Source organism: Oncorhynchus nerka, unplaced genomic scaffold (assembly GCF_034236695.1).
Source record: "Oncorhynchus nerka isolate Pitt River unplaced genomic scaffold, Oner_Uvic_2.0 unplaced_scaffold_4024, whole genome shotgun sequence".
In the NCBI taxonomy this organism is placed as follows: domain Eukaryota; kingdom Metazoa; phylum Chordata; class Actinopteri; order Salmoniformes; family Salmonidae; genus Oncorhynchus; species Oncorhynchus nerka.
Genome location: NW_027037272.1, coordinates 7389 through 18489, shown reverse-complemented (window position 1 = coordinate 18489; position 11101 = coordinate 7389). Strand labels below are relative to the sequence as shown.

General features: G+C 45.9%; 1 protein-coding gene across 1 annotated transcript; it reads right to left on the bottom strand.

Annotated features, from left to right (window-relative positions):
* Positions 1-15: 15 nt before the first annotated feature.
* Positions 16-10896, bottom strand: LOC115120978 (inosine-5'-monophosphate dehydrogenase 1a-like; the record flags this gene model as incomplete). The annotated part of the gene is made up of 9 exons (XM_065014279.1): positions 16-531; positions 1760-1903; positions 2562-2657; positions 2809-2899; positions 4563-4762; positions 4955-5249; positions 5391-5465; positions 6971-7072; positions 10810-10896. Coding segments are annotated over 9 exons (1239 nt in total), but the record flags the coding sequence as incomplete, so codon positions are not given.
* Between the last annotated feature and the right edge of the window lie 205 nt (positions 10897-11101).

The following is an 11101-nucleotide window of genomic DNA, read 5'->3' as shown; positions in this document are numbered from 1 at the left end:
TGCTGATGGACAGTGAAATTCTCTAATGAGAGCACAGAGAGCAGCTTAAACTGGCATCATTTGTTTTGAGAAAATGACATTTGTCATATATTGTATCACAATGTGAACCGTCTGAATGAAGGACAAACCAATAAATACATGTATATAATCAGACATAAAATATCAATTACATTCAACAGCGATTAACAGCAACTGTTGATGTGCAACAACTTTGTTTACCTGGTCTTCATTCCAACCCTCCTATGAATTCTAGTAGTGTCTGATCAAGAGTTAGTCCCAAATGGCACCCTATTCCCTATGGCCCCTGGTCAGAAGTAGTGCACTATACAGGCCAGGGAATAGGATGTGATTTGGGCTGCAGCTCTAGTGTGTGATGTCCTCCCTACCTGAAGTAGCGTTTCTGGCTGCTGGTGCTCTTCTCCATGGCGTCCAGAGAGCCCATCCCGCGGTACTTCTTCAGCCGCACACCGTCCGAGAAGAAGTACTCCCCCGGAGCCTCCGTGGTCGCCGCTAGCAACGAGCCCATCATCACTGGGGAGGGGCACAAGAGGTCATAACTCAAGGTCATTGGTTGGTAAGCATTTCTCCAATTAATTGTCGGTACGGCTAGTGTTTTGTTACATCGATTACCATCAATCAGCTTTGAATGAATTAGAAGAATAGACGTGAGATCAACAGTGGATTAGAGGAATAGACGTGAGATCAACAGTGGATTAGAGGAATAGACGTGAGATCAACAGTGGATTAGAGGAATAGACGTGAGATCAACAGTGGATTAGAGGAATAGACGTGAGATCAACAGTGGATTACAGGAATAGACTTGAGATCAACAGTGGATTAGAGGAATAGACGTGAGATCAACAGTGGATTAGAGGAATAGACGTGAGATCAACAGTGGATTAGAGGAATAGACGTGAGATCAACAGTGGATTAGAAGAATAGACGTGAGATCAACAGTGGATTACAGGAATAGACTTGAAATCAACAGTGGATTAGAAGAATAGACGTGAGAACAACAGTGGATTACAGGAATAGACGTGAGATCAACAGTGGATTAGAGGAATAGACGTGAGATCAACAGTGGATTAGAGGAATAGACGTGAGATCAACAGTGGATTAGAGGAATAGACGTGAGATCAACAGTGGATTAGAAGAATAGACGTGAGATCAACAGTGGATTACAGGAATAGACTTGAGATCAACAGTGGATTAGAAGAATAGACGTGAGAACAACAGTGGATTACAGGAATAGACGTGAGATCAACAGTGGATTAGAGGAATAGACGTGAGATCAACAGTGGATTAGAGAAATAGACGTGAGATCAACAGTGGGAAACAGAAAACTAGCCCAAAGACATCAAGATACTGTAATACTATAGACCTGGGCTGTTCAATTCTGTTCCTGAAGGGCTGAAAAACTTCTGGTTTCTGGTTCTACCTGGTCGTTAATTGCACTCACTTGGTGTCCCAGGTCTGAATTAGTCCCTGATTAGAAGGCGAGGATGAAAACCAGAAGTGTTTTGGCCCTCCAGGACCGACATTGGACAGCCCTGCTATACACCTATTCAAGCCTATGAAATGAACCACATTGACCTAGTGCATGCTATAAAAGGGGTTCATGAAGGATTAAGCTAATGAATGAATGAATGGGTGAATAAGTGACAACAGAAGAGTGAATGATAATGAATGCATGACAATGAAAGAGAATGAATGACTATGAAAGAGTGAACGCATGAATTAACAAGTGAATGAAAGGTACCTGTGGATGCCCCGAGTGAGAGAGCCTTGACCACGTGGCCCACGGTCTGAATGCCGCCGTCTGCGATGACTGGCACACCGAAACGTCGAGCATACTCTGCCACCTTATACACCGAGGTGCCCTGAGGCCGCCCGCACGCCATCACTACGGGAGACGGAGACAGGAAATGCGTCACCTTACCATGGTAACATATCCTATGACCGGTGTAGTCAGGCGGTGTTCGGTTGGGCCCGATGGATGGATGGATTTTTTTTACGGAAGTAATATCAGAATCAAGGTGTTCAGTTAAAAAATAAAAGGATGGAATATGTTCTTCCAATAAGGATGTTTGTTTTGCGCTTGAAAAACGTTTGCCATTATTTGCTGAACATAATGCTGTGGAGAAAGTCGTCGCCATGGTAACCAAGAGCAGAGCCTTCATAAATCACCACGGCGACAGAGACTAGCAACCAGCGTAGCATCTTGGTTGGTTACTCGCTGCTCTGATCCTTCTCCAGTTTTGCTGTGTAGCTTCAGCGGTTGACCTTACATTGGAACTGATCCAAAGCCAGCTGCTATGGGTAGAGAATCCAATGCGTATTATCACATTTCTATTTAACATCACTACACTCATATATCATAACATTTAGACGTAATACTACAATTCCAAATCGCACGCAAGGTGTAGATTCTGGGTTGGGTCAATTCCATTTCAACTCAATTCCGCAAGTGGGTTGAAATATAAAACCAGCAACATCCTCTCCTGCATTCAGATGTGAATTGATCCTGTAACGTTGATAGTATCAGGGGGTGGGGTCACTACCTTCCTGGGTGATACAGATGGAGCCACAGCCCATGCCCACTCTCAGAGCGTCCACTCCTGCATCAATCAGGTTCTTGGCCTGGGCTGCCGTCACCACTACAAGAGACAACACAACATCATCAGAAGGCAGGAAAAGAAAGGTTTAGTGTTTAAGTGTCTAATGTATCCCCCCCAAGACTGATCTTGATCTGAAAGTGGATGGAAGTGTCATAGTGATAAATCGTGTCCCAGCGCTCCACTCTCTCACCGTTCCCTCCCACCACCTGCAGCTCGCTGTACTTCTGTTTGATGTAGTTGATCATGTTGACCTGATACACAGAGTTGCCTTGTGAGGAATCCTGCAGAAACAGAGAAAACAAGTCATGTCTGCACTGCAGTGCCACGGTCTACTGCCATTTAGACCTGAAACCCAACCGTAACTCGCACCTAACCACCATGTCCACCAAAACTGTATGACCGGGGCCTCCCGGGTGGCGCAGTGGTTAAGGGCGCTATACTGCAGCGCCAGCTGTGCCACCAGAGACTCTGGGTTCGCGCCCAGGCTCTGTCGTAACCGGCCGCGACCGGGAGGCACAATTGGCCTAGCGTCGTCCGGGTTAGGGAGGGTTTGGCCGGTAGGGAAATCCTTGTCTCATCGCGCACCAGCGACTCTTGTGGCGCAAGACTTTCAACTTTCGTCTCTCCCGAGCCCGTACTGGAGTTGTAGCGATGAGACAAGATAGTAGCTACTAAACAATTGGATACCACGAAATTGGGGAGAAAAAGGGGTAAAATTCAATAAAAATAAAAAAACTGCATGAAAATGTCAACCCCTAACCACCATGTCCACCAAAACTGCATGAAAATGTCAACCCCTAACCACCATGTCCACCAAAACTGCATGAACAGGTCAACCCCTAACCACCATGTCCACCAAAACTGCATGAAAATGTCAACCCCTAACCACCATGTCCACCAAAACTGCATGAACAGGTCAACCCCTAACCACCATGTCCACCAAAACTGCATGAAAATGTCAACCCCTAACCACCATGTCCACCAAAACTGCATGAACAGGTCAACCCCTAACCACCATGTCCACCAAAACTGCATGAACAGGTCAACCCCTAACCACCATGTCCAAAACTGCAAAACTGCATGAACTGCAGGTCAACCCCTAACCACCATGTCCACCAAAACTGCATGAAAATGTCAACCCCTAACCACCATGTCCACCAAAACTGCATGAAAATGTCAACCCCTAACCACCATGTCCACCAAAACTGCATGAAATGTCAACCCCTAACCACCATGTCACCAAAACTGCATGAAAATGTCAACCCCCCTAACCACCATGTCCACCAAAACTGCATGAAAATGTCAACCCCACCATAACCACCAACCACCATGTCCACCAAAACTGCATGAAAATGTCAACCCCTAACCACCATGTCACCAAAACTGCATGAAAATGTCAACCCCTAACCACCATGTCCACCAAAACTGCATGAAAATGTCAACCCTAACCACCATGTCCACCAAAACTGCATGAAAATGTCAACCCCTAACCACCATGTCCACCAAAACTGCATGAAAATGTCAACCCCTAACCACCATGTCCACCAAAACTGCATGAAAATGTCAACCCCTAACCACCATGTCCACCAAAACTGCATGAACAGGTCAACCCCTAACCACCATGTCCACCAAAACTGCATGAAAATGTCAACCCCTAACCACCATGTCCACCAAAACTGCATGAAAATGTCAACCCCTAACCACCATGTCCACCAAAACTGCATGAAAATGTCAACCCCTAACCACCATGTCCACCAAAACTGCATGAAAATGTCAACCCCTAACCACCATGTCCACCAAAACTGCATGAAAATGTCAACCCCTAACCACCATGTCCACCAAAACTGCATGAAAATGTCAACCCCTAACCCAACCCTCCCATCTACCTCAATCTAAACCCCATCTGGATCATAACCATAACCATAACCCCAACCTCAAACCCACCAGTACGACCACGTCGACCCCAGCCTGCATCAGTAGGTCCAGTCTGTACTTGTCGTCGTCCCTGGTGCCGATGGCGGCTCCGCACAGCAGCTGTTTGCGAGAGTCTTTGGAGGCCAGGGGGTAGTCCCTGTTCTTCTTCAAGTCTGTCCTGGCGATGATGGACACCAGCTCATCACTGTCGTTCACGATGGGCAGCTTGCCTGGTGGGGGGGGGGGGGGGGGGGAGAGCGAAGAGACTTTGTAATTCTGCCATCTAACCTCAAACAGTTCATAAATGACCTTGTACAGCAAACCAAAGACAATCAATAATACGTTGAGGATGATACAATAGAACAATGTACCAGAAAACAGGCCACAATAGACTCCCAGAAGGACTGTACCGACTGGCTCACCTTTTTTGCTCCGCTGTAGAATGTCGTTAGCCTCTTTCAGCGTGACACCGGCTGGGGCCACCACTAGCTCCTCCCTCTTAGTCATGGCCTCCTCCAGTGGTCGGCTGTGGTCCTTCTCGGAGAGGAAGTCGATGTCTCTGGAGGTGATGATGCCCACCAGCTTGCTGCCCATCTTGCCAGTCTCGGTGACGGGGAAGCCAGAGAAGCCGTGGCGAGTCTTGGCCTCGAACACGTCCCCCACCGTGTGACGGGGGCTCATTACAAGAGGGTCTGTGATGAAGCCCTGCTCAAACCTCTGGACAAACAACAAATATCTGTTAATAAACCATCATGTTTATAGATGCACCGCAACCCATTTAATACCAATCAATATAAAATGATGCAAGTCATTAACTACAAAGGGTAAATGCTTTCATAGGCGTTTATGGGGTCTCACCTTAACCTTGCGGACCTCGTTGGCTTGGAATTCAGGGGTGCAGTTGTGATGGATGAGGCCGATGCCTCCCATGAGCTAAAGGCATTCAAAAACACCCGACAAATAAAACACACTTTTGGGAGACGGAATACTGTTTATGGTACGTTTCCCCCCAGCAACACAAAACACTTCGATTGGGGCAGATGTGGAAAGCGCACAGTAATTTCTAGCATAGAGGACACACATATACAGTGCCTTGCGAAAGTATTCGGCCCCCTTGAACTTTGCGACCTTTTGCCACATTTCAGGCTTCAAACATAGATATAAAACTGTATTTTTTGTGAAGAATCAACAACAAGTGGGACACAATCATGAAGTGGAACGACATTTATTGGATATTTCAAACCTTTTTAACAAATCAAAAACTGAAAATTGGGCGTGCAAAATTATTCAGCCCCCTTAAGTTAATACTTTGTAGCGCCACCTTTTGCTGCGATTACAGCTGTAAGTCGCTTGGGGTATGTCTCTATCAGTTTTGCACATCGAGAGACTGACATTTTTTCCCATTCCTCCTTGCAAAACAGCTCGAGCTCAGTGAGGTTGGATGGAGAGCATTTGTGAACAGCAGTTTTCAGTTCTTTCCACAGATTCTCGATTGGATTCAGGTCTGGACTTTGACTTGGCCATTCTAACACCTGGATATGTTTATTTTTGAACCATTCCATTGTAGATTTTGCTTTATGTTTTGGATCATTGTCTTGTTGGAAGACAAATCTCCATCCCAGTCTCAGGTCTTTTGCAGACTCCATCAGGTTTTCTTCCAGAATGGTCCTGTATTTGGCTCCATCCATCTTCCCATCAATTTTAACCATCTTCCCTGTCCCTGCTGAAGAAAAGCAGGCCTAAACCATGATGCTGCCACCACCATGTTTGACAGTGGGGATGGTGTGTTCAGGGTGATGCATCTCTGATCAGTCTTCTCCTTGTATGAGCTGAAAGTTTAGAGGGACGGCCAGGTCTTGGTAGATTTGCAGTGGTCTGATACTCCTTCCATTTCAATATTATCGCTTGCACAGTGCTCCTTGGGATGTTTAAAGCTTGGGAAATCTTTTTGTATCCAAATCCGGCTTTAAACTTCTTCACAACAGTATCTCGGACCTGCCTGGTGTGTTCCTTGTTCTTCATGATGCTCTCTGCGCTTTTAACAGACCTCTGAGACTATCACAGTGCAGGTGCATTTATACGGAGACTTGATTACACACAGGTGGATTGTATTTATCATCATTAGTCATTTAGGTCAACATTGGATCATTCAGAGATCCTCACTGAACTTCTGAAAGTAAAGGGGCTGAATAATTTTGCACGCCCAATTTTTCAGTTTTTGATTTGTTAAAAAAGTTTGAAATATCCAATAAATGTCGTTCCACTTCATGATTGTGTCCCATTTGTTGTTGATTCTTCACAAAAAAATACAGTTTTATATCTTTATGTTTGAAGCCTGAAATGTGGCAAAAGGTCGCAAAGTTCAAGGGGGCCGAATACTTTCGCAAGGCACTGTATATATTTTTTACTGGCTCGCATGTCAGGCGACAAGGTCTCACCGCCATGGCGATGGCCATCGATGACTCTGTGACTGTGTCCATCGGGGAGGAGATGAGAGGCGTCTTCAGGGTGATCTTCCTGGTCAGGGCAGAGGTCAGGTCCTGGTGGAGAAAGTAAGGAGGACATATTGGCTCAATAACCCACAACATGTTTAGGAAATCAGTCATTCAGCACACTAGATAATATTAAATCAAATCAAAGTTTAAGTTTACGTGCTCTGAATACAACAGGTGAAATGCTTACTTACAGGCTCTAAACAATAGTGCAAAAAAGGTATTAGGTGAACAATAAGTAGGTAAAGAAATAAAACAACAGTAAAAAGACAGGCTACATACAGTAGTGAGGCTATAAATGTAGCGAGGCTACATAGAGACACCGGTTAGTCAGGCTGATTGAGGTAGTATGTACATGTAGATATGGTTAAAGTGACTATGCATATATGATGAACAGAGAGTAGCCGTAGCGTAAAAGAGGGGGTGGTGGGTGGGACACAATGCAGATAGCCTGGTTAGCCACCGTGCGGGAGCACTGGTTGGTCGGCCCAATTGAGGTATTACAATCTGTTGCAGTGAGTGTAAATGTCCACACAGGAAATATACTCAATATTATTCATTTCTAATACAGAGTGTAAGTCATTTACTTCATAAAGAAAAGAGAACCTTGACCATCATTGCTTGTAATAGTAAAGGTTGCTTTCTCAGTTGTCCACTAGGGGGCAGACATGCTCCAACAAGCAAGTTTGTCCTATGTGGATTGGCCTAAGGAAAATGACAGCTTTTGGTCACGTTTCTCAAGCATGCTTTCAATGGCTGACTGCACGATGAGTCTCAAAGTCTCAGACGAGAGTTGCAACAGCAAGTAAAGAACATGTAACTGGAAAGTAGACATCGCCATCTAGCCTAAATGTAAATTATCAGGTGCAACATTTTATATGGGCTCCCGAATGGCGCAGCTGCATCACATCCGGCAGTGATTGGGAGTCCCATAGGGTGGCGCACAATTGGCCCAGCAACGTCGGGGTTCGGCCAGGCTAGGCAGTCATTGTAAATAAGAATTTGTTCTTAACTGACTTGCCTAGTTTAATAAAAATAAAACAATTATTATTTTTAAATCTGTCATCAGAGAGACAAGACCGATGTTGCTTTGACTAAACTGATGCATGTGACTGAGGGGACCCAAGTCTTTCTGGAGACGTTTTGCACAATCAGGCTGTGACCTTGTTAGAAACTATCTGCCAAAACACTGGGAAAGTTCCCTTTTATAAAAATAAAAAAGTCTCGGCCACTTCCACAGTCTTCTCAGCTGGGAGGGAAAACATGGCATTCCTCACCCATGAGAAAACCAGAGCATGCATTTTATGACGTTAAGAGCTTCCCTCCCTTATCTTTGGCAAATGTAAACTACCATACCAACTATTGTGTTTCTGAAATGGGGGGGGTGAAGAAAAAGACTGGACACTGGCAGCCATTTTGTTAGCTCAACTGCACCACCCTGCCAAATTCTACAAAGGGCTAAACTTTAAAATTGAGAGACCACCTCTGCACATGGTGTGACCAGCAATAACTTCCCCATTGAAACACCAGACAGAGGCCCACCTCACACGTATAAAACATCCCTGTGTGGAAGAGGGTGGGGGGGTCTATTTTAAACTACAGTCTAAACAAATATTATTGCATGAACTTTGACTTTATTCACAGTTGAGACAGACAAACACAGGCTGTCCAAGTTACCAGAGACTGACAAACACAGGCTCGTCCAAGTTACCAGAGACTGACTCCACCGTCAAGAAAATAGACCAGGTTACAACCCTACGGAGACTACCCACAATGCAGACAGGCACCTTCCACGGCAACAAGGGCTGTGTTCTAGTCTGGACAAAAAAGGAGATTAGAGATATCAATTAGATTAAAAACTCCTGATGGACGAGAGAGAAGGGCAGGGGGATTTCACATAAAGCCTGAGATTAACTCACATCATCCCCTGAGAGAAGAGTGAGCAACCAACCAACCAGCCACAACCGTATACAGAGAGAGAGACAGAGAGACCAGGCGTGGGAGGCCATCTTGGTAAAAAATAGGGTGGCTAGGAGGTTAGGGATGACGAAGGAAGCTGAGAGTAAAAATTATTTTAGGAAAATCTGCAATTACAGAATGAGGTTTTGACTTTGAATGCAGAGGTTGGTTTGTGCATCTGTGTGGACACAGCATACTGTAAAGAGGCTTTGGTTTCAGAAGTGGCTCTGGCAAGGAGTGTCTACTGAAATAATAAGGAATGTGTAGGAAGCAATACTGCTCCCACTTGGTGCACCCATAGTCATTATCCCTGTAGTTTTCAGAGATCTGGAAGAACCAGTCTGGGACGGCCTAGTGGTTAGAGCGTTGGGCCAGTAACCAGCAGGGTAGCTTAGTGGTTAGAGTGTTGGACTAGTAACCGGAAGGTTGCAAGTTCAAATCCCCGAGCTGACAAGGTACAAATCTGTCGTTCTGCCCCTGAACAGGCAGTTAACCCACTGTTCCTAGGCCGTCATTGAAAATAAGAATTTGTTCTTAACTGACTTGCCTAGTTAAATAAAGGTAAAATAAAATATTAAATAAAAAGAGCGTTGGACCAGTAACCAGCAGGTAGCCTAGTGGTTAGAGCGTTGGGCCAGTAACCAGCAGGTAGCCTAGTGGTTAGAGCGTTGGGCCAGTAACCAGCAGGTAGCCTAGTGGTTAGAGCGTTGGGCCAGTAACCAGCAGGTAGCCTAGTGGTTAGAGCGTTGGGCCAGTAACCAGCAGGTAGCCTAGTGGTTAGAGCGTAGGGCCAGTAACCAGCAGGTAGCCTAGTGGTTAGAGCGTTGGGCCAGTAACCAGCAGGTAGCCTAGTGGTTAGAGCGTTGGGCCAGTAACCAGCAGGTAGCCTAGTGGTTAAAGCGTTGGGCCAGTAACCAGCAGGTAGCCTAGTGGTTAGAGCGTTGGGCCAGTAACCAGCAGTTAGCCTAGTGGTTAAGAGCGCTGGGCCAGTAACCAGCAGGTAGCCAAGTGGTTAGAGCGTTGGGCCAGTAACCAGCAGGTAGCCTAGTGGTTAGAGCGTTGGGCCAGTAACCAGCAGGTAGCCTAGTGGTTAGAGCGTTGGGCCGGTAGCCTAGTGGTTGGGCCAGTAACCAGCAGGTAGCCTAGTGGTTAGAGCGTTGGACCAGTAGCCTAGTGGTTAGAGCGTTGGGCCAGTAACCAGCAGTTAGCCTAGTGGTTAAGAGCGCTGGGCCAGTAACCAGCAGGTAGCCTAGTGGTTAGAGCGTTGGGCCAGTAACCAGCAGGTAGCCTAGTGGTTAGAGCGTTGGACCAGTAGCCAGCAGGTAGCCTAGTGGTTAGAGCGTTGGGCTAGTGGTTAGACCATTGGGCCAGTAACCGAAAGGTTGCTGGATTGAATCCCTGAGCTGACCAGGTAAAAATGTGTCGTTTTTTATTTAGTAGTTCTGCCCCTGAACAAGGGAGTTAACCCACTGTTCCCAGGTAGGCCATCATTGTAAATAATAATTTGTTCTTAACTGACTTGCCTAGTTATATAAAGGTTATATGAAGACAAAGAAAATGTAAAACTGGAGGACACTAACCAGTTCAACAGGCTAAGAGCAGCCTTCATCGTATGGCTTGTACCTACCCATTACTCTACCCCATTACTCTGAACACTTAAGAGGAATGGGCTAGGGAAGAGGGTCTCAGAACAAAGTGGAATTGAGCCCATAAACAGAACAGTAGGCTGAAGATGGGTCGAAGGGTAGCCTGTAGCTCAAAACCCATATTGAATTGTCTTAGCTTTCTGGAAGGTCTTGACAGTCAGAGAAGAGAGGACTACTCACCACATCGTCTGAGGCAAAATCAATGAAGCCCGGCAGAATCAGGAAGTCACTGAAAGACAGACAGAGCAAGAGGTCAGGGGTCAAGGTTCACAGGTAGTCATGGCTAAAGAAAGATGGCTTAACACAAGAGGACTACAAGATTCATAGTGCAGTGCAATGCAACTGCCAGCCAACTGGTGACAGTGGGTCAGAAGTGGCCTATTATAAACCCCTCACCCTTTTCCCCGACCAATTTCAGCGTTTACAAGTACCTCCACCATGTTAGAGTTGGGTCCAAAGCAGGAAGTGTTGA